This window comes from Oppia nitens, unplaced genomic scaffold (genome assembly GCF_028296485.1).
Source record: "Oppia nitens isolate AA-2021 unplaced genomic scaffold, nextdenovo-longstitch-racon4-pilon3 scaffold3_pilon_pilon_pilon, whole genome shotgun sequence".
NCBI classification, from domain to species: domain Eukaryota; kingdom Metazoa; phylum Arthropoda; class Arachnida; order Sarcoptiformes; family Oppiidae; genus Oppia; species Oppia nitens.
The window spans coordinates 4,895,911-4,922,014 of NW_026533221.1; the positions used below are offsets into that span (position 1 = coordinate 4,895,911).

Below are 26,104 nucleotides of genomic sequence, written 5' to 3' on the forward strand. Positions count from 1 at the left end.
TTTAATTCACTCATTATTTAATATCTCGATTCACGTTTGTTTCGGCTCTTCAAATGGTTTTTTGTTTTTTTTTGTTTTGACACCAAATCTCTCAATTTTTGTTGCATTTATTAAAATTATATTTTTTTAATAAATGAACTAATAATGATTAATGTGATGTAAATTTTGAAAGTATAATAAATAAATAAAAATGTATATTTCCGACAGTAATGTTAATTAATAAAAATTAATTTAAAATATTTTTTACTTGAATTGAAAGCAATTATATTATGGGTTCATTTAATTATCATTATTTTCGTTTGTGGCGAAAGTTTTATAGAAAATTATGGAGAAAATTGATATTTGTTTTGTTGATAACATTTTTGACATTTACATTAATTTTTGTCAAACCAAAGGCTAGCGATGAATGTGTGTTTAATGACGATGAGTGTAATTATCAACAGTTTGTTAGATCCAGACTTTTATTATCCGAACCCAATGTCGACCAAAACTTAACGATCAGTTCAACAATAGATCCTTTGGTTGAATCGGAAGGATCTGATAAAAAATTTCCCGAAGACTTGTTTACACCCGAACAGCGACGCAAAGGAGCTGTCATTTTCCATATCGCAGGACTTATCTATATGTTTGTCGCTCTCGCCATCGTTTGCGACGAGTTCTTCATACCTTCTCTGGATGTCATCACAGAAAAGTTGGATATCAGTGAAGACGTGGCCGGCGCTACATTCATGGTTTACTTCAATTCAATTACTAATGTTTTTAATTTATTTAAATCTATTATATTTTTATTTTATTTACTATTTTTTTATAAAAAAAAGGCTGCGGGAGGTTCAGCACCAGGTATTTATATTATTATTACTTTAATATTTATTTATGTTAAACTTTTTCTAAATTGTTTCTAATTAATTAAAACTATACGCATACTTACTGTAATTGCATTATATTAACAAAAAAAAAATTATAAGTAATATTTGTTATTTAAAAAAACTATTTGCCGTCTACTCAATCTTAAATTTTAAAGAATGTAAAAATAATTAGATTTTTTACTTTAATTAATTTATACAAAGTAATACTTTATAATTTAATTTGTTTTAAATTCAATATTTTTTTTTATTTGAATTATACTTATGGTTTGCATTAATCTATATATTTAAAAGTGTATGTTTTGATTTGCTTAGTCTAAACGTATTGTCAATTAAATAAATATATTTGCTTTCGTGACAATAGTTTGTTGTTTGAATCAAATGTGTATATATTGTATATAATTTATTATATGTCTAATGATAATGAACTTTGAAAAATATATTATTTTATTATTTATTTTTGTAATATTTGGAAATATTTCTTTATCTAATGAATATTACAATTTAGATTAATGATTAATAAAAATCATTGAAATGTTCTTAGAAATTATTTCTTATTTTTATATGAAATTGATATTTTTATAAAATTACAATGAAATTATTGAAAAAAATAAATTGCTTAAAATTTATTTATATACAGCAATTCTTTATATATAAAAAATAAATATATTATAAAGATTAATAATATGTCTATATATATAATAATAATAATACTATTTATATAACTTTTATGTAAATTCTACTTAATATATATTTTTTTAAACTATGAAAATAAGTGATTAACTTAAATTATTAAACTAATATTGCTTTTATACTATACTGAATAATATTTACGAGTCTAATGGATCAATAAATATTATTTTATAAAATAGCAATATTTTACATAAAAGATTATAAGAATGCAATAGTTTCATAAAATATTTTATGCGATTTATTTATTTTATTTATTATTATTTACTATATTTAATATTATAACTTCCTAATGTTAAAAATAAATAAAAATGCTATTTTTTATTGTATTTTAATATAATCAATAAATTATTAGATTTTATATTAATTTATTTATGTTTAATATATTTTTCATAATTTTATTTTTTATAGTTTTGTATTTAAATTTATTATTATTTTTTGTGCTAATTATTTAATAGAATTGTTTACATCAATAATTGGTGTATTCATCAGTTTCGATGACGTGGGCATCGGTACGATAGTTGGGTCGGCAGTGTTTAACATACTGTTTGTGATATCCATGTGCGCTATCTTTTCCAAGAGTGTACTATCACTGACCTGGTGGCCACTCTTCAGGGATGTCTCCTTCTATTCAGTGATTCTCATATCTTTAGTTATCTGTTTCAAGGATTCACTTATTCATTGGTAAATCATTAGTGATTAGGATAATAAATAGTAGATTATTTAGATATATATATATATATATATTATAATGAAAATGCTAAAGAGATAACTTAATAGTTTAATAAAATTAAATATCAAGACATTGAATTTTATTTATAAAAAATATTAAGAATTTATATAACAATTAAAAAATTTATACTAAAAGACATACTAAAAAATAATTATATATTTTTATAATCTTATGATAACTATTAAAACATATAAATTGTTTAATATTTTATTAGATTTTTCAAAAATATTTGATCACTTATTTGAATTGCAAATCTAGTTGACATTTATTGTTATTATTTTCAGATATTTGACTAAAGCTTTATATATTATTTTACAATTTTGCCGATATTATAATATTGATATGAATATTGTATATTAATAAATATATTGATAATATTGCATACCTTATTGCACAGGTATGAGGCACTGTTCCTATTGTTGTGGTACGTGGGATACGTGACATTCATGAAATATAATGAAATAGTAGAAAAATATGTTAAAAAATTTGTAAATCGATCAAAAGTGGACAAAATTAAAACTGAAAACCCAGAATCACCGCCGCCTATGGTTAGACAATATTTTATTAATACTTTTATAAAAATATTTATTGATTAAAAAATTATTTTAACTTACAATTCGCAACATATCTCTGACCACATACTCTGGTGACTGACCGGATCAGACAGACAGCCGGTCAGTCACCAGAGTATGTGGTCAGACATATGTTGTGAATTGTAAGTTAAAACTAATTTTTTAATCAATATGAGCTCTCACAACAACATAAATATAAATCAACAAAAATATTTTTATTATTTATTATCATTAAAATGATGTCTACAGCAGACAAATCGCAAAATGTCGACTCCTATACTTCACGGCGGATCCAAGTTTCGTCAGGGAGTTCTTCAACTAATGATTCATTCAATTGATCCGTTACACGAAGAAACCATAACAAATGCGATGCGAAGTGGTATAGATAAAAGTCGATGCATTCATCCTCCCGGTGCCACTACATGTGTAAACTGTGGTGACATTGATAATCATAATTCTAACGGCAACTCTATCTTTCATACGGCAAATATGGCAATTAAGACTCAGGAATACAATAGTCAATTGTCTAAACCACATAACGGCTCGATTGGCGCACAAAATACTGAGGTTTTGACAACTAGTTTATAATTTGTTAAACCATTTAATGGCAAATATCTATAATTTTGATGACTAGGAAAGCGACGAACCGGATGAGCCATTGGACATGTCGTGGCCGAAAACTATGAGAAAGCGATTTACTTATGTATTGTTGGCTCCAATTATTTTTCCTCTTTGGTTAACATTACCTGATACTAGACGACCTGTAAGTCGTTTAAAAAAAATTATAACAATTGTAATGTTAAGAAACCATAGAAAAAAGCAATCATATGAAAGAGTGCTCTCAAAGTAATCATAAATTTTGATATTTTTGACAATTTATTGTGAAATCACTTTCCTTTAGTTTTGTATGCCTTATGGGAAGCAAATATTTTATACACATTTGTGTTAAACATTAATATAGATATGTAGAGATTGAGATTGAAATGCTGTTTATTGTTTGTCAAAAGTGCTTTATTATACTTCAAGATATGCCTTAACCACAAAATAAGTCACTAATCTTGCTCTTCCTTAAGTGACATCCATTTAAATAAATATACAAACAAATGATAATATATAACATTTTATTGGCCTCCGGTTCCCTCATCTATACTCTACTGTTATATTACAGAATAATACAAATCATATCTTTATTCTTCTCTTAGGATAATAAAAATATATATAATATATTGGGATTCATATTATAAACCTATTTGATCTAGATCATTTGGACTAAACTCATAGTCTAAATCACTTGATTTAAATCATTTAATATGCTTAATGATTATTATATTATTTTAAAAAGTAATTTGAATCAATTTAATTTGATACAGCAATTTAGGTTAATGTATTTTATATAAATATTTATAAATAAAAAATTAGTTTACTCTAATGCAAAAAATATTTAAACTAAAATACAATTAAGTATTTAACCTAATTATTAATATTATTATAATTCTTTGTTTAATATTGGTACTTTATAGATATTACATTTTATATAAAACAAATAATTAAGTTAAATTTTATAAAATATCTAAATTTATCACAAAATGATTAAGATGTATTTTTATTTAATTTTGATTATTATAATTTAGTTTAAATAAAATTGTCAAAATTATTTAAACCACACGAGTTTAAGCCAAACGAATTAGATTATATGATAAAGATTGCAATAGATTCTCTATAATTTTTATTATGCTTAAAATATTACTTTATAACTCATCAAAAATAAAGTTTTACTTTTACTTATTTTATAGATTTTTTATAAAATATAATTGTATGTTTTAATAGGCTAATAAAAAATAATACTATAAAATTATCAATAAATAGTAATTTTATATGCAATTTATACAGTGTATACAAAATATTGTATTATTGTTACTAAATTATTATATACAGTAAATTACTTGTAAACTGTATTTTTGTAATTTGTTTTGTAATTTATTAAATTAAAGGAAAAGAGAAAATGGTTTCCATTTGCATTTTTGGGATCAATTATGTGGATTGCAATATATTCATATTTGATGGTATGGTGGGCTACTTTAGTGGGCACGACATTTAAGATGCCCAGTGAAGTCATGGGTTTGACATTTTTAGCGGCCGGTACTTCAATACCAGACCTGATTACATCAGTATTGGTCGCTCGTAAAGGTTTCGGTGATATGGCTGTCTCGAGCTCTGTTGGCAGCAATATATTTGATGTGACTGTTGGGTAAGTTTTTAAAAAAATTTTTTTAACTAATTTTAATATTATCAATATAATACGGATAATATATTTTCACTAACTATTATTAGTTAAAAGTAGTGAATATTTAGTAAATTATTTTACTTTCATAATATTTAACAATTTTTTATATTTTAATTATATTTTATTGTTGTTTTTATACTGTATATACAGTATACATTATATCTAATATATATAATTAATAAAATATTATATATTATTGTTTTGTGAATTAAAGCATTTCAAAAATTATAAAAATCGATTATCATTTAACTTAAGAAATTTGATTAAATAAATTTAATAACATTTGATATTCAAATATTTGATGAAATAATGAATGCTTATGTTCTTCATGTATAAATAAAAAATAAATCAATAATATTTTCAAATAAAATAGTTTTTTTGTTTATTATACAGATTTAGTTTTTTAGTCATAGACAGGCTATTGCATGAAATTAAGACATTTTTATTAAAGATTAAAAATTATTAATTTTATTCAATAATAATAAAAGATTAAAGTATTTTTTTGATCAAATGTACAGTACATGACTTATTAATAATTAACATTACACTACTATAGATTCTATAATATAGATGTTTTCATAAATTAATAAATACTGAACATTATTTTATTGTTAACACAATTTGTAAATACTTTATATTTAACTTATAATAATTAGGTAAGCTAAATATTTTGATACTTTTATTTTTTATTTTTAATTGTATTATTTAGGACATGATATTATTACAATTATTATTGTAAAGAAAATAATTAATTTTTATAGTAACTTAATTTTAAAAAAAGTAAAATTGCTTTTATATTTTAGAAAATACAGTATATGTATATTAATTATTTTGTATGAATAGGAAAAAAATTGTTAGTTAATTGACTTATAATAGTATCTCCATAAAAGTATATCAATGATGATTACCTTATATTTCAAGTTTATTAAACTTTTCATTTATAATATAAAGGACATTAACTTTTGTCATATATTAGTTTTTTTTAAAAAATATTAAGCAAACACTGAGAGCCGCACTCAATACAACATCACTGCAATACAGTCGGTACTAATGAAGTCAATAATCTATTATTTGCCTAATATTTGGCTTATTTTAAGAAATATCTTTTAATTTAACTATTAATATAAATTATTTATAAATATTGATTATTTTTGCCTATTAATATAATTAATTTTTTTATTTGATATAATTAATAATAATTTTACATTCAATCTTATGTTTAATTTATTTTTATTTCAATTGTAGTAAAATAGTTATTTACTTGAAAGAAAATATTATAATATGTTTTTAATATAATAATTAAATTATATTTTTTATTTTGCATCTCATAGTTGTTTTATTAAAATGAGACAACTTGTAAGTTATTAAATAGTTTCAGTCAATTATGAATAGATTTTTAATATTATAAAATATTTTGAACATAAACTTTATTTAATCAAGTTATTCATAATTATAATTTTTAAAATGTATGTTTATTTTTATAATAAAAACAATTTATTAAGTTTAGTAATCTAACAAAAAATTTACTATTTAAAAGGCATTTATTTTTCAAGTAAATCGAAAAATCAATATTTTATTGAAAAGTTAAAGATATGTGAATGTATTGCTTGGGTTAGAAATTGAGAGAATTTTTTCAAATAACTATTGCCTGAAATGGGGCTTACATTTCAATCATATTAATCATTGACAGAATATATGTATAAAAAGTTAAGAAGCGATGCTTTTATAGATTAATTCTTAATATATTTAAGTAATATTTAGGAAAAGTTTGCCTTTTAAAGTCATTTAAAGCAAATACCTTATGATAATATAAGTGAAAAGAGGAAAAATTAATAATATTTGAAATTTTAAGTCAAATATTGAGTCAATAGGAAAATACTTATTTTTGAAAATGAGAAGTCATTTAAAAAGGACTTCATTTAATAAAAATTCCGATTTTTGTTTAAAAATAGGAAACGAAACCTAATCTGTAAAGAGCTTTGAAAATAAGTTATTACTAAAATTGATTAACAGTAGAGTCAAAAAATCGATATAAAACATATACTATTGAGAAAGTGAATCAGTTTACTCATACATAGCATAACGAATAATACAGTAAATATATATATATTTTAGGTATAAATATATAGTAAACTGTAAGAAACGTGTGCTAACTGTGCGATCACACAAAATGCACATAAACTTCAAATTATGAGACAAAACGCGTTGAAATGAAAACAGGATTTTATTTTTTGTAAAAATATTTGATTTTCAACTCAATATAATCAAAGTATGTTTTAAATGGTATGTCGTCTCGTTTATAGCCCATCTCACAGTTTTTCATACATAAACATACATTGGGTTTGGGTATCGATCGCACGTCAAGATTTGTCTGGTTATTATAGTTTATATAATTCTTTAAAAATCTTTAAAATTCAATTCAATAATAATTGTATTATTTCAATGAGAGTCAATGAATGAGTGAGTGAGAGAGTGAGTGAGTGAGAGAGAGAGAGAGAGAGAGATTTTATCGCACAAATCGCTTATATAATAAGGTTATTATTGAGCAAAATTGAGAACTGTATGTGATATAAAATATCAGTACATAACATGTAATTCGGACCATAAGACAGGCCAACAATTGAATGGTTCTCTGAATAATTGAATGAAATCGTTATAAAAGAGTATATTTGTTGTATTTTATGGCCATTTGTTAGCCATAAAAGAGCGGTAATACAAATGTTTGTATATTTGTTAGGTTTTACTCTTGCATTTCATATTCACTAACATTTCTTCAAACATTTTTTTACAAAATATTCTTTCTTTTGATACTTATTTTAAAAATACTTCAAAAAAATACTTATTTATTTATATCAGAATAAATATACCAAAGATACCAGAATATATATATATATATAAGAGATAAGCAAGGTTTTGGATTTTAGGGGGGTATAGGGTAAGGTGAACATTTTAAATAACAATTTTTTCAAAATTTAAAAATCCATGGGTCAAGAGAAAATTCCCGAATATTCCTATATAAATGAGAAGAAATTCCCAGAAAATTGGTTGAAATTTCTTGTAATATTTTCTTAAATTATTAAAACTTACATTTTTACCAAAATCTTAAAAACAAATAATTTTTTATTTAAAATTTAATATTTTAAAATAATTAATAAAAATATTATTGGTATATAGTATAATTAATTATTATTTTTTTATTTTATTGAAAAGATTTTCAACTTTAAACATAATTACTTTATTAAACAAATAGTTTAATCATATAATACTTAGTGTCTCAATTCATTACCACCATCGACACCATCAACTAATAAACTAGTGATTAAACACTCGACTGCAGACTATATGATAATAATACTAATAAAACCGATGGTCTTATAAGTTGTTAAAACATATCAGTTAATTAACAATTAAGTAAAAATTTTTTTAATTCTAAAATTTAAAAAATATATAATTAAAAAATTGGCGTCCAAATTTTAGGGATCTTTTTATCTTAGTATTTAAGCAACAATTTTTTGATTTAGTTTTAAAAAAGTCTAGGGGATAAAATGGCCTTACCCTACACCACCTCACTTTGCTTGACCCTGATATATATAATATACTGTATATACTGTATATAACATTTATACATATATAAATATATATAGTTATAACACTGTACTAAATCTTAGTTAATTTTGTGCTTCAAATACTTACTATTTTAGACGTTTTGTAAAATGATTGACACTTTTGAGTCGAGTCTAACAAAAGTAAAACTACAGTACATTTATCTTAAACTTTCATTAGAAATGTTTGGATTTTCTAACAATTTTACACTAATATTGATTGACTATATTTTCATAATAATCTTTAATATATATTTAATTTTCTAAAATCTAGGTTAGGCTTAAATTTTGAAAAATATATAAAAAACATTATTATAATTAATTAATACAAATGCATTTTATGTTGAAAATTTCTTATTTAACAAAGTTTTAATAAAGGTTTAGTTAAATAAAATTGTTAATAATGATTGTTTATATATGTATTTATTTATGTATATCATCTATAGGTTACCTCTTCCATGGTTTCTCTATACGATAATCTTCGGCACCGTTACTGTCAACTCAAAGGGAATGATATGTTCGGTATTATTGCTATTTTTAATGTTAATGTTTGTCATCCTAACGATTGCATTATTCAAGTGGAGTCTCAACGTAGGGATGGCTATTGTAATGTTTATCTTGTATTTCATATTTATAGCCATTTCATTAATGCTTGAAAATAATACTATTAAATGTTCTTCCATTATAAACATAATTTGATTTAATATTATCATTGCTTTACTTATTATAATCAGTAGTAAATAAAATATCCTAACAATTATTGATTATAAGTAATTAAATTTAAATATGAAATTTTGCTTAATATATTATTAATAATGCCTTTTCAAATAATAAAATGTCAATATTTTTAAGCAATAATATTTTATTATAAAATTTAATTTACAGATAGAAAACATTGAATAATTATGATATAATATTATTAATAATATAAATTCTATGCACCAAATTAAACATTTATGATAAATTTTAAAATTATTTAAATTAATTTGTATTTTAAATAAAGATTATTTAACAATATGATATTATACATAATATATAGAGAAAAATGTAAATAATGTTATTATTTTATTTAAATAATAAAAATCTAATTATAAAATTAACAAAATGATTCATTTTATTGTTTAATATTTCTACAAATATTATACTACAATATAATTTCGATTTCGGACTTTTCAATAAACTTAATTAACTTGTGGTCAATTTATGTATTGTTTTAATAATTAATTAATTGTATGTTTATTATTATTATTATTATTACAATTAATTAATATTATATTTATAGTATAATTAAAGGTATAACAAATTAATTAATGATTGTTTGTTTTAACTTTGCATACATTCCCACAATTTAGTTTCGTTTCATTTGATGAGCAAATTTGTTATGTATTATTAATAATAATAATAATAATTTATATCATAATGTTGTTATATATTTACAATAAAATTAATATTTGTTTTTTATTTAACACCATATTTATAATTTATCTTAATTTTAATTATATGAATAATTGATTAGTATAATGATTATATATATTCTCTATTTTATTTACAATATATACAATATAATAATTATAATAAATATATACACAAAGCTAGTCAATTGGCTAACATTATCGCACAGTTGGGTATACAGTCGGCACATCCCTTGTCTTCCCTTTTCCTATCAGTTTCTGTGACTTTCATACAATAGCTCTCATTATTTCAAACATCGTTGCATTAATAGTATGTGTGAATCGATTTCTTCAAAATTACAACAAAATATATGGCATTTGAGCTGAAACTACATTAGAGTTCATAGTTATGAGCAATTGATTTAATTTTTTAAAACATTTGTCTAATAATTACAACACAACTATATTATAGGATATTCTAAATATTATCTCAAAATTAATATTTACAATTTGGTATTAATTTTACACTTTTATATATCAATATATAACTATAATTTGCTATAAATATTAGTTATCGTAAACTAAATTTGCTGGATATCAGAGCCATTAGAAAAAATCCACAATTTATTAATAATATGTGATAATGAATGGTATGCCATGACTTCATTGCACTGTTTGCGCTAAAATCCCTTTAATGTAAAAGATATAGTAATGTATTAAATGTAAAACAAACAAATAATTTATAACAATAGCTATAAATGTATATTAAGGGTAATCAAAGGGCTGTTCGTGCAGATTAGCCATCTCTAAGCTTATGTATCATAACAGACAACATATTAATTGTGACTTAAATTAGAAAATATGGATCTATTAATGGTAGGATAGTTACGTAATTCACCGTTAGTTATGATCATTATATTATTGAATTCAATGATACAACCAATCATCATATAACTGTACCACTAATTTGCACTATAGTATGACTCAAATATATTAATAATATTCACTTTTGTCTTTCACTTTCATTATATTTTGTTTTTTCATTATTACTAAAAGCTATCATAACTTATTTTACTACTTTCATAACAGTAAAAGAAAAAAATTATTTCGGCAAAACTAATGGCAAATAAAATTATAATAATTATGAATTAATTTCTATCAAAGATCATTAGCTTATTTAAAAAATTTTATAAAACACTATTTGTTAATAAACAAGTATTGTAATTGTAATCAAATTAATAATCATTATAATAGTCTGTAATAAATTAGTCTTATTAAACGATCAATATTGAAAACTCATATATTGAGGACAGGGAGATACACATACACTCACACACACACACAATAATGTTATGACTTATATCGACAAATTGATTAGTGTATAGATAGACATACCTCGCACTTCTCTTTCCGTGTTGTATAGAAGCTGCCGGATTGCCAGTGCTGTGGACATGGACTGCAATGTGTGCCGATTCTGCATTGGACGGGAAACAGCTATAGTTGCCGGAGTCGTTTGGCATGACTTTGTTTATAATTAATTTGGATGTGGTTTGAGACGACTTTACTGTTTGTACTTTTATACCGCGGGGAGAGTCGTAGTTAATTACCTGATTAGAGACATGTCTTTCATTAATCACTTTAAATGATCTCATTTAGCACATACCTCTCCATTGTGATACCAAAATATATAATCGGGTGGACCAGGAGTTTCATTGACCAAACAACTCAGATTTAGTGTTGTTCCGCTATTCATATGTATCGATGGACTGCCAACTATCCTGGCCTTTGCCACTAAATAGTTAGTGATATAAAATATGTGACAAATTTTTATAGATTATGTTAAAATATTTTTATCAGTTTTTATATATGCAGTAACATTATCACTAATACTGTTATAAAATTTATATACAGCAGTGAATCACATTATTTTTAAAAAATAAATAAATCATAATTTTAAATCAACATATTTTATCTTAATATAAAAATTTATTGTTATCTTATATGATATTCTTATAAAAACAGTAATCAAATTGGTTCATCTATTTTCATATTTATAGAAATATTGAATTGAATATTATATATTGTTAAAAATTTATGATTTTTATTTTCAAATAAATCAAATAAGTTTACATTAGTAAATTTGTTCAATTTTTATGTTAGACAATAAAATAAATATTATTACTATATTAAACAACAACAAAAATTAAATTGATTTTCAAATTAAAAAATTATATGTGAATAAAAATAAAAATCATAAAAATTTCATATTTAATATTTAATAATATTGCATATTTGCGTGTGCATAAATTTATATAACTTTACAATATTTATAATAATTTTTATTTAGTTTTTAATCCGATTTTTTGTCAATAACTTTATGAATATATGAGGATTTTTTATTACTCTGTTAACTCTGTATTGGAACAAATAATAAAAAGTAAAACATTGAATGTATTTTAGCTCCGGGATGCAGAATCACGGATGGGTTATATGTTGTAAAATATAAAAGAGATTGAAATTATGTAAAAAGACTAATATATTAAATTAAATTATATATTAAATACAATTTCATTCAATAAGTGTTTTAACAGTCAATATTGTGTTGCATTCTAATAAAAATATGTAAAATAAGTAAACTATTCTATAAATTAAGTTTATATTTAAATTAAAATTTTGTAGAAATTTTTAAATATTAAAAAGATTATTTTCCTAATATATAATTTTATAATATAAATATTAATAATTAATTTAATATAACTAAATCAGAATTAGGAAAAGGTAAAAGTTATATTTAAATTAACATTTAAATTTAATTAGTAAATAAAATTACAAATTATATATATTTTTAATTAAATAATGGTAATTTTAGATTTTAACAAAGTGTAATTCGTAAGACAATAAAAATTTTAATAAATTTACTTAAAGAAAAATTCTAGAAAGTTTTTTTAGTTATTAATTTTTATTTTATTAATATATTATGGGATCCTCAGATTATATAATGTTATTTTAATATTAATACATTATACAGTACTACTTTTACATTACAATATGGATTCAAATATACAGGTATAGTATTAATATAAATTTATGTTATTAAAAATGTTGAATTTAGTAAAATATTTATCTCATAATTCAATTTAATTTCTATTTATAGCTAATGAATATTATAACACCAAAATTAATTTATTATTGCTTAATAATGTATTGATTATTTTATTAATTTTGTCAACTTTTAATACTGATAAAATAATGCTAATAATAATAAAATTATTATTAATAGTTTTGGTGTATTATAGAAATTTAAATATAAATAAAACTAAGTTATTATAGGAAATGCTTATTAGGCATCCCATAGACAACACATTTATTTAAGAAACTCTAGTATTTTCTAGTTTTTAGAAATTTTCTTTAATTGCAATACATAAGCTTTTTAAATAATACGTGTATTGAATTTTTTTATATTAAGTTAAATTTAATGAAATACTCAATTAAGTTATAAAATTCTTTGTATTTAAATATAATAATTGAAATAAATTTTGCATATAATAGTAAATTTTATATTATGAGACGTTTATAGCTACTAATACTGAATTCAAATTATAGTTAATTTTTATAATACTCTAAATCTAGTTAGAGTTAAATTTAATTAAAAATACTGTAATAAATATAATTTGTATTAAAATAATAATAGTTATTATTACTGAAAATAGTTGTATTAAAAAAATACTTACCAATAACATTTAGTTCAATAAATAAACTCATTTTTGGTTGCGTTGATATCTGTTAGGATTATCAATAAAATATTATTAAAATATTCGTAATCATAATATAAGAACAAATTAATTTATTTCTTAAAAAACTTAACTAATTATTTTTTAATTAAATATTATAATTAATATTACATAAGAAAATTAAGTTATATATAAATCATTTATAATATTATTGGTATGTATGGTATGTCTAATACCTGGCACTCATAAATTCCGGCATCTTTTCTGGTGGGGAAACGTATCATAAGAGTCCAGTCATCGCTGTTATCCATATGAACGGCTTGAAAACGTTGGTCGGAAGTATAGGTAAATTTGCCCACTTTTTAGATTATACAACAAATTTAGACATTATTTTTACCAATTATTGGAATTTATAGCTAACCTGTAATTACATGAAAGTCTTTTTTGCGAATCCACGACACCTGAGACAAGAATGTATTGAAACCAATAGTCAATAAATCGTAATTAATTTTTTTATACAAATAACATTATATTGGCATTAGTTTATATTCAATGTTATGTCTTATAGTAATAGCAACAAAATGAGTTAAATTGCAATATAAACTAAACTTAATTAGTAACTAATTATTTTAACCATAATTTAATCAAACATTTTCTTGTATTTGCTAATTGTTTTTTAAATTATTAAAACTTCAAAAATATATTTTATTAGTTATTCATATTTGATAACATATAAGCCCTAAAATTTTAAAAAAACTAAAATTAAATAGTTATATTAGGACACTAACTATTTTCTTTAATGTTTGTTTAGATTAGTAATATCTTTGGTATTTTATTGGCTCTAATGTATATAAATTATATATAAAAAATATTACTTTAAAAAAATATTATAAATGAGCAATAAAATATTTAATATAATTTTATTTGATCTTTTAAAATTTAAATATACAGTATATATATTGTATACTATAAATAAATCTAAAATATTAATATTATATAATTAAAATATATTAATAGTTACAAAAATGTCTTGGAATTACAAATTAACTTATTAAAAATTTAATTAAATAGTTTTATATACTTAAATAACGTTTATAATTATACATATTTTTCGATAATATTTAAATTATTTTGACATATTTGACTTTTCACATGCAATTAAATCATGCTTATAAAATATTTTTTATAGAGCAATATTATATAATTATATTAAATTTATAAACTAAAACAAAAATATTAACTTTATTTATTTATAAAACAAAATTTTAGAGTTGACACTTGTAATTTTGTTAATTTATTTAAATATATTGTATTATATGAGTACTATACTATACTATACAGTAGTTAGTTTACACAAGTATTAACGGGTTTATCCAGTATTGAGTTTCAAAAAGAAATTTACATTTAAATAAAATTTACTGATTATCATAAAAATAAAATACTCTAAAAATATATATTAAAGATTGAGTTAATACAATAGTATAATGGAAATAGTTTTTTGTTATAATTGTAAGTTTAGAAGCAATATCTAAATAAGTGAAGTAAACGTCAACAATAAGGATAAGATGGATATGAACTCAATGTGGAACTCAAAACATAGCTATTATGCGCTCACAAAGTTTCAAAGCAAATACAATAATATATTTTAAGTTAAACTCGTTTTTATCGATTGTATGATTGAAAAGTGATTTATTACAAAAAAAATTTTTCCATTACTTAGAAGTTTGTGTAACTTTTGTTAACGTATTTATCTTTTTAAACGTTATTTCGTATTAATATTGATTATTAAAGGCCTAACAGTAATTGAAAGAATAAACATCTTAATAATAAATAATAGAAAAAATCTTTACTTTTGTTTTAGTCAATTATTGTTGAAAATCTCAAATGGTTTAATAGGACAGGTAGTGTCAAATGTAAATAAGCAATTATCCGATTAACAGACTTACTCTATGTTATTAAATATTAAAGCAAATTAACATTAGCCGTTTAACTTTATAAATATTGCATTAAATAATTAAAAATATATTCTTATTTTATTTTTTTGCTACTCTATTGATACCATTGACTATATATTTTTTTATTTATAAAACTAACTTATATTATACATTTAAAAAATTAGGAAAATCAAAAACGATAAACTATTGTCAAAACTGAATTGTAATCATTTAATTTGTAATGAGATTTCTATTATTTATAGCAAAACTTTTGTATTATAATTTAATATTATACTGTACATAAAATAATAATTTTATTTTCTATATATTACATTTTTATCAATTAATCAATATCCTCAATAAGTTATATATTGCAAAGAAAAGTTACATATTTCATACAAAATATATTAAAATTTTATTTAGTGGTTAAATATTATCATCAATGATTAATGAAAAATACTGTAAAAACATTGTACAATATATAAATAAATATAGTTATTGGATATATCAAATATATACAGCATATATCATATATACAGTATATATACAATGAATTGCTTGTTACAAAAAAAAAGTTATTTATATAAATAATTAAATTAAAAACTTTTTTTATTTATCTCTTTATTATTATTGTAAGTTATATTGCATTTTGGTTTTAAAACTTATGTTTTGTTTTGATCCAAAAATTTGCTGAATTTACTATAAAATAAACGCTAATCTTAAAGGAAAGACTTAAAGGACTGTAAGGACTGAGAGAACGGTTCAGTCATAATAAGACCGGCTTTTGAATTAAAGAAGCGTTTTGTGAATCAAACTCACGGACCATATATTTAGTCAAAGAATTACAGAAGTGTTTAATACTCTGGTCTGCGAAGGCTTTTGTCCGCATCACTGACTGTCAGTTCACTCAAATATATGGTATGTGTGTATGTGTTGGTGTGTTGTGTTTGCCAGTGCTCTCAATGCCTGTGCATTGACTGCCTGTGCTGTGCCAGCACTCCATTACTAACTATATCTACAACACTAAACAAACTCTCTTTTTATAAGTTTATTCTCTAAACTCTTTTATATTTTTGCTCACAAAAAGTTAACTCAAAACATAAATACATGGAAAACATAAAAATATATATAAGTAATATGTGATCTACAAAACGATAAGTTTGCCAAAATTTTTATACATGTTTGATATTAGAGTCATTTTATGAAATTATTGAATAACAACACAAATTCCATAATAGAAGACAAATATACAGTATATGAAACTATATATGCATTTAGTTAATGAATTTGTCAATAAAAAGTACACAAAATTATATATTCAATTTTGTGATGTATTTCATTTTATCCTAATATTTGATTGCATAGAAATATCACGTATTTGTTACTCTTCTATAATAGTATTTAATTCACTGCCAAATATTAAAAAATCTCTTTGGTTTGCCTTTTATTGATCTCAAAGTCATTATTGTGAAGAAACCTTTAAATAAATTCATATTCAAAAGTTAGTAAAAATTGTTGTTATGTTTAATGTATTTTTGAGTTAATTAAAAATCTATTTTAAACTTTAAGCCAATTACTTGAAACTTATCAAATATCACATTAATTCCGACTCTATATTTAAGATATCTTTTCATTACATTACTAAATGATATTATTTTGTAAATAATAATGAATATAAATACTGTATGAAACAATACATATAATTATTTATTATATATCTACATGTAAAATTATATAAAAATTATATATGTGATTTGAATAAAAAGATTGTAAGATTACGCTAATTTTAATTAACTAAAAACAATTATGAAATTGAAATTAATTACTTTTAAAATTTTATATACATTTATAATTGTATAACGTTATATATGCCATAATATTAAATATCTCATGTTATCAGTTAAATTAAAAGTGCAATATATAGATATTTTTTGTTATATAATAAATTCATTTTATTACATTCATATATTATTTACATACTGTAGATACAGTATATAATAATATAACTTGCTATATATTGTATATACTTTATAATTAAAATACAGTACATATTCAATAAATTTTTATTCAACAATATACTCAAAACAAAAGTATAGCTAATGATAAGTTTTACAATAGCCAACTATAAATCTTATTAATAATAATAAACAAGTTATATGACATATTGATAATACATCCACATTATATAAAATAAGACAATTTATATATTTTATTAAAAGATGTCAATTGCTAAATAAGTCATTTGCCAAAACAAATTAAATTGTTGTCACTTATATAACACTAGCAAATAAATTATTATAGCAAAATGTTTAGTTCAATTTTATATAAAGTTATACCACATACTGTTATTAATATTTTTGTTTTTTCATATAATCTTTTTTTATTGTAAACTCAGTCAACATTGTTGTGGTGTTTTAAGAGTATGTCTGTGAGTTACACTTATACTTATACTAATAGTAAAACTTAAGATACTTTAATGTAAAGAAAAATATCTTTCACTTTTGTGCAAAACAGACATTTTATTTCAGTTTTTTCAGTTAATGATTAAAAAAAATCTATTTCTTTACATACAAACCACTCATATAACATAATGTAAACTTTAAATGGGAGGAGAAACTCAACATTAGTTGAACAACAATATACAATAATGCTATATTTAGCAACATTATCGTAATGCTATTGCTTTTATTGACTTTATAATAGTATATTACATATCATACCCAAATATCACCAAATTAGCATATATTATATATATATATTATTTTTTCCAATAACTTTGATTATTATATGTACTGTATAAAAAATAATTTATAAAAAGGACTTATTTTTAGGAATCGGCAAATTTAATTAAATAGTTTTAATATATGACAAAAATTAAAAAATCTTATGTAAAGTCAAACTATTTTACAAATATAATACAAGTGTCACTTGTAGACTATCAACAACAAAAAATATTTACAATAAGTTGAAACAATTTAATTTAATTACCAGATTATATTTCACATAACAAACAGTATATACACATTGTATACACAATATATGAAAACAACAAAATACATCCTTTTTTACACTACAATAGCTGTACTTAAGACATGAATACATTAATTGTTATAAGGAATGCACTTAAAAAGTCTCAAACGTTAGCAAAATATCTTATATCCTCCGGCAATATACTATAATACAATATAAATTAAATAATGCAAACTTTACAGGAATTTATACAGAAATATAAATAATAAATTTAAATATTTTTAAAAAATAAAATAGATTTATATATTAAAAATTAGTTAAATTACTGTAATCACTAAATTAATATAAGATATAAGAATTATTAATTAATATAAATTCTTAATATTATATTATTTTTAAAATATCAGAATATTCTCAATGTGTACATTAGATAATATATTTGAGAGTTGAAACTGTATTAGTGATACAATCTGAATATTATTATATTTTTATAATATATAATAAATATCTGCTCAATAAAATCAGCTAACGATAGCTTCTATTCATGTTTTAGATAAACTCAAAATATATAACAGTATATTGTCTAACAATAATATTACAAACATAATGATATGGATGGGCCATACATTTAAAATTGTATATAAAAGTACTGGTTTTTCTCAAATTTTACTCCATTATAGTTAAATAGATGCAATCATTAGATCATAAAAACACAATTTTGAAGTTTAAGAATAAATATCTTTTGTGTGTATAAATCAATTCACTATATATTTTACAAACTATGAAAGTTATGCGTTTGAATGCATAATATATGGTGTGTTATGCGATAAAACAAATTTGTTGTAAATATAATATAAAACATGAGGAGTATATTAAAGCATTTTAAACATAAAATAATCCTATAGTAAGATTAACTCTCATAGCTTATCCTTTGGCTTATTATTACTGTATTTATTTTGATAATATTATATTAAACTATAAAACATACAAATATATTTAATACAAATGTTTTTTATACACAATATTAGCGATAGAAGATTATAGTTTAATAATCAATAAATTTATTTACTTATTTAGAATTTATTATTATCTTTATTCCAGTTTATTTGAAATATATAGTAAAATTTGATTTTATAGTATACTATAAATTTCATGTTTACGTTATGCGTATTATATTATTTAGTATTTATTTTGTAAAAACAATTTATCATATTTTTGTAATAATAAGTTGATTGCAAATAATATAGTAAAGTAATGTTAGTATAAAATAGATAAGATATATGATAAAATGGAAATTATATGTATAGAAGTATATAATCGATGTTAATGTTTAAGGATATGAGAAAATACTAAATATTTAAAAATTTAATTATTTTTTGTTGCTTTTATGAAATGAATCTGTTTTTACAAAATATTCTGTATATATTTTTTATATTAAATAATTTAAATGATTAAGTTTAAATTTATAATAAAATAAGAAAGTATTTTTAAAATTTTGAAAAAATAAAATTGTTGTTATTATAATATATGGATTTTACAGTCACAATTAATATATTTATAATTTTTATATATTTTATTTTACTGTATTATAAATTATGTTTATTTTAAATTTAAAAAATGACTTATACTGTAAGTTATAACATATAACTCTTTATGTGTTTTTGCAATTTAAATAAAATATAGTAAGCAATAAAAGTGAACACTATATTACATTTCCATTGAATTCGTGTATTGCTTACAGCACTGGTATTTCATAAATCACTGGTATTTCATTGATCATCAGTAGTATCAATGAAATGTTGGCCTATATTACACTTTATCACTAATATAATGATTGACATGTGTTTCTCATAAAAAGTAAACAAAACTTTCAGTATTTTATTTAAATTAAAGAAAAAACTTTGTTTTCTTTAGTTTGAAAGATGTAAAAAAAATATTTTTGTTATTATATTGTATTTATCATAATTTATTTTTTTATATAAATATTTATTTAAAAAAAGTTTTTTTTTAAATTGTCAACAATTATTATTTTAACATTATTATTATTATATGATATGTTTGTTACATTAGTATGATTGACGTACTCTATCAACAAAAAACAGTAAGTAAGTCCTGGGGTAGTTTTGATAATATCTAATATTGATGAACTCATACCTATACTGTAAATATATGTATAGGTGCCCTGTAGGCTGATTCACATTAAATATTTTTTCATTTACTTTTTAAAATTTTTTAATTTGTCTTAACAATAATATAACATCAATAAAAATGTTTCAATTCTGTGTGATTTTATATAAATATTTTCTTTTAATAAATTTCTATTTTATTAATTTCTTTTATTGAAAATAAAATTTAAAATAATTATTTTTAAATTCAATTAATATTAATATTTATTTGATTCGATTCGATAATATATATTATTATACAATTTATTTCACTAATTATAATATATAAATAATTTATTCTCGATTTAATTTTCTCTTTAATAGGCAACTAATAAATGATTTTGTTTGCTTTATAACTCATTAAGTATGAGTTATTTATTATTACATACAATTATTACACTAATAAAATATTAATAACGAATTGTTTATTATAAACTAAATTTACATATAAAATATATTAAGGTTTTCGTTTAAGTTTTTTTGTTTAAATCCATTTACAATAAGCTTAATGTTTACCAAATACTTTTTATAAAACATGATTGTTATTAAGATTCAGTTGAATTGCTATTCAATACTTTAATATATAAATTGAGACTCTATTTAAGTACTACTTTAAAAATGGTTTTAAATCTAATATTTAAGTCTTATTGTTAAATTCTTTTCAATATATTACATAAAACTGAATAATAATAATTAATAATAATAATTATTATTTTAGACTTGTTTTTAATTTTATTTTGTAGAAATAATTTATCATATTTTTGTAATAATACACATAATAAGTTGATAACATATAATACAGTAATGTAATGTAAGTATAAAGTAGATAAAAATATATTAAAAATGGAAATTATATGTATAGAAGTATATAATCGATGTTAATGTTTAAGGATATGGGAAAATACATCCCTGTTTGGGATCATACTATAAATTTATATATTTATATATTTATATTTTCATATTTTGTTTGATATAAAAATTATATCCTTTTGAAAATCCAATAAAAGAAAAAATATGTTTTACAAGATTTTTCTTAAAAACTCAAAATAAAAGTGAAAATCTCAACAAATTCTTATATTTTGTCAAAATTCTGTTTTATTTCATTTTTCATGAATATTATAAAATTAAATAAAAAAATATTTTTCATTTTAAGTTCTTTATTTTATTAAAGATGTCAATTTTTGAATTTTTGTTTAATATATAAATGTTTTTACACCAATAATTGTCAAAATATTTTTGTAAAATAAATTTTTATATAATATGAAATTTAAAATCTATGCTGATTTATTAATAATTAAGTTTAAATTTTGAGTCTTAAAATCATATATTATTATAATGAAGAAACACTTATTGACAATTGATAATATTAATTATATTGATAATAATTATAATAAATACAAACTTACAGTTAAAATTTTTTAATTAATTATACAAATTATAAATTATTATACACTTATTTATTAATTTTAAAAATTATTTTTTTCCTGTGATTTATTTACCGATTTTTATGTGCAGTTAAAAAAAGCCGAGATTTTATGCAATATACTGTACAATATTATACTTATTAAGCTCTATAAGCAATAGGTCTATATTAAGTTTTTATTTTATAGACAATTATTTTGTTGGAAATAACAATTTTAAATAATTTTTCAAAGTATACCACAATATATTAAATATTATAAATTTTTTAAAAAATTTTTATAAGCGTTTTATATTATAACTGAAAGTGCACAACAAAAGTAAAAATTGAATATAAATATATATTAAATATTTCTAAATTATTTTTAAAATATGATTTGAAATAAAAATATGTATAAAATTTCTGTCAAAATTTTAAAATAATTTATATATTAGTTTACAATAGTGAACACAAGTATGATTTGAAATAATTATTAAATTAAATTAATTTTTTTACTTATACTGCATATAATATAACAGTATAATAAAATTTTATATACTTTATTAGTTTTTTTTAAAAATTATTTTAATAATAATAAATTTTTGTTTTATTAATAATATTTTTAATATTATTATTTTATTTAAAGAATTTTTTAATTAAATATATTTTAAGTTTTGTGATAATTCAATTAATCAATCAATAATAATATTATTTTTATAAATAATGTTATGTTATTTGTTATTTAAAAGTATGAATAATATGAGGTAAAAAGTGAAACATACTGTGCGATCTCCCAATTGATGGACACGACACGGTAGATAAACAGCAGCCGAGCCCTCGGATGTGGTTATGTTAGTTGAATGGAGTTTACTATCAAAATATGGTTCAATGCGATGATTATTGTAAAGCATGTGATGAAATGGGAGTCCATCGATGCGATCATCACTTCTATCATTAGCCATCACATCATAGGACTGACTCGATATGAATCCTAATCGCCGAAAGCGTTGATGTGTTTGCTCTAAGCGTGAAAAATCTAAGGCCAGGCCTACAAAATATAATTATTAAATAAACTTAACCATCAGGTCTTATCATATTTATAACAGTAATTTATAGTATATACAGTATATTTATTTATAAAAAACTAAAAAGCGGTCTTTCTTTATATTTATACAATATAAATATTGCATTGAATTTATTATATAATTATATTTAAAAAATGTTAGTCAAGTAAGTTTATGTTGAATTTTTGCTCTCATATATCTCTAACAAAGATAAGTCACTGTATTTTTTGTGTCCATTCATTGAACTACTGTATACTATGAATGCTTGACTGCTCTCCTCCTTCTCCTAAATATTTATAGTGAATATTGGTTTTACTTATATATATACTGTATATATATAGTACTGTATATAAGATTATATTCAGTGCTCTATAATGTATTGCAATTCTCTATTAAGATATTTCTTCCAAAATTTTTGAAAACCAGACTTTAGATTTAGTGATGAGTTTTTTCAAATTTATTATAAATGAAAGCAGCGATAGATTTAAAACAGAAAGTAAACAAAGAAATGATATGATATTTGAGCTGAAGTTAAACCACAAAGGATTTAGAAATGATATCTTTGATGATCAACAAAGCAAGTGATGCATACACTACTGTATATATATATATTGTAAGATATATTCACAATGCTATGCCTTAGCATATGTTTATATGTTATATGATTGGAGACCATTGTGTGCAAGCATTTAGAAATGCATCAAAAGTCAGAAAAGAGGCAAAACTTTGAAATCATTTGAAATGTAGACAAGAGATGACTTAAATCAATAAAAGTCCTGAACTGAGACAACCAGATCTCTGATGATAGGCTATGGTTATGGTTAGTAAAAGCATTGTTAGCACAAATCAATAATAGTTGTGAGCATTGAATGCATCACAACTTTTAAGTGTTTAGTGTTTAGTGTTTACAATTGTGTTTTATGGCCTCATTTTCTCTCATTTCATCATATATTCATGTTATCAGTCATTTGGTCTAACCATATAACTATATTGTATGACTATATTATATAATTTATATATATTAACCGTTTGCTGCTTTTCATAACCCAATTACTGTATAGTCATTTCAGCCATTAGTCCAAAATTAATTAATTTACAACAATTTTTTAAAGAATACAATGAGAATTATATTTAAGTCTTTCATTAATATAGTTTATCACTGAATGTTATACTAAGTTATTATAAAAAGTCATTTAAATAACAAACAATAATCAGTGCTGTCCTAAGCACTACATATTGTTTGTATAATATTCTATAATTTATATTATATATCATATACTCTAATAATACAATAGACTAACTATTGACTATAACTGAGTCTTTGTAATCAATATATAAATGGCAAACAAATTAGTTTTAAAATTTTGTTTTATAAATAATCTGAAAATGTCATCGCATTTTTCATCAAAAATCTAATAACTTTTAATTCAAATGATAAAGTTTGCCAAAAGCCTGAGTTTGTCTATTATAGAAAAAAGTAAAAGAAAATATATATAATGTTTAACCGGGAAATAGTTTTGTCGATAAATTTGGCACAAAGCCTACAGTCTGTCCAATAAAACTATTATATAAAACTCATGCGAAAATGTTTTTACTGTTTTTGACTAAAATAACAGCTTATGAATAACATTATGAGATAAATAATTAAATTCAATTATTAATATAATATTATTAAGCAAAATACTATTTAAACATACATATAGAGTTAAGACAAATATCTATTGTGTTATTTTATATATTGCCATATAATACTAACTGTAAGTGTGCTATAAATTGAATATAATGTTATAACTAAGTGAAGACTTGATAGAGATATTTCATTTATTATATAAAGAATAAAAATATGCACATAAAGTGATGGCTAGTATAATAGATATGATAGATATGATAGTTATGAGAGTGGGATGACATATATGACATATACAATGATTATGCTGTTGTATTGAGAGATAGTCATAGGTATTAACTTACTATAAGTGGATGATATTGTCATTATTGATATTAAACACATGAGAAATAGTGAGCCTTTTGGAAGTATTGCGCTGTAATACAGTCTATGTCTTGAATTACTTTCATTGGACTGCAGATGATGTTCATTGCAATGATATCCAGTAATCACAAGATTGAAACACCGATAAAAATGACTCATTTTCTGCTGATTTTACTCTTTATTTAGTTGGACGACAATGTCTTTTAGATCACAACTTGACATAACTCTTTCAATTAATTTGTTTAACAATTTTAACAAAAACCAAGTGACCAAATCAGTGACATTACAATTGAAAAATAACACACAATTCACTCCTACAGTGACTTATTATTGCAATTCTCGGCAAATAACTAACCCAAGTGTCTGTTAGTCGATATATAGTCAGCACTTGCGCTAACAGTACGACAACACCACTTCATAGCAGATCCACTGCTCTCACATCCAAACAAATCTACAGACTCTGTGAACAGCGCTCTTCAGTTGTCTACTGGCGTACCATATCCTGTGCCTATGCTCTAGCCTTACATCGATTTATCTCTCTCTCTCTCTCTCTCTCTCTCTCTCTCTCTCTCTCTCTCTCTCTCTCTCTCTCTCTCTCTCTCTCTCTCTCTCTCTCTCACTCACTCACTCACTCACTCACTCACTCACTCACTCACTCTCTCTCTCTCTCTCTCTCTCTCTCTCTCTCACACACACACACACACACATACTTATTG

At 21.6% G+C, this 26,104-nt stretch overlaps 2 protein-coding genes across 2 annotated transcripts; one reads left to right on the forward strand and one right to left on the reverse strand.

Annotated features, from left to right (window-relative positions):
* Positions 1–269: 269 nt before the first annotated feature.
* LOC128957897 (sodium/potassium/calcium exchanger Nckx30C-like) lies at positions 270–9,425 on the forward strand (the record flags this gene model as incomplete). The annotated part of the gene is made up of 8 exons (XM_054303712.1): positions 270–731; positions 819–840; positions 2,012–2,237; positions 2,684–2,834; positions 3,108–3,425; positions 3,493–3,621; positions 4,850–5,106; positions 9,191–9,425. Coding segments are annotated over exons 1-8 (1,800 nt in total), but the record flags the coding sequence as incomplete, so codon positions are not given.
* A 1,475-nt stretch (positions 9,426–10,900) lies between these two features.
* On the reverse strand, positions 10,901–25,818 carry LOC128957898 (junctional adhesion molecule B-like). The gene is made up of 8 exons (XM_054303713.1): positions 25,370–25,818; positions 23,117–23,382; positions 14,288–14,327; positions 14,103–14,224; positions 13,867–13,915; positions 11,799–11,926; positions 11,531–11,742; positions 10,901–10,946 (listed from the first exon to the last, which is right to left on the reverse strand). Exons 1-8 carry the CDS (start codon positions 25,545–25,547, stop codon positions 10,901–10,903), a joined length of 1,041 nt encoding a protein of 346 aa, XP_054159688.1. The 5' UTR covers positions 25,548–25,818.
* Between the last annotated feature and the right edge of the window lie 286 nt (positions 25,819–26,104).

Excerpts from the sequence above, each read along its gene's own strand:
- LOC128957898 (XM_054303713.1), bottom strand. The coding sequence starts at position 25,547 with ATGAGTCATTTTTATCGGTGTTTCAATCTTGTGATTACTGGATATCAT. Across the intron at positions 13,916-14,102 it reads CCGGAATTTATGAGTGCCAG|ATATCAACGCAACCAAAAAT; the intron begins GTATTAGACATA and ends TAATCCTAACAG. Across the intron at positions 11,743-11,798 it reads TTTGGTATCACAATGGAGAG|GTAATTAACTACGACTCTCC; the intron begins GTATGTGCTAAA and ends GTCTCTAATCAG.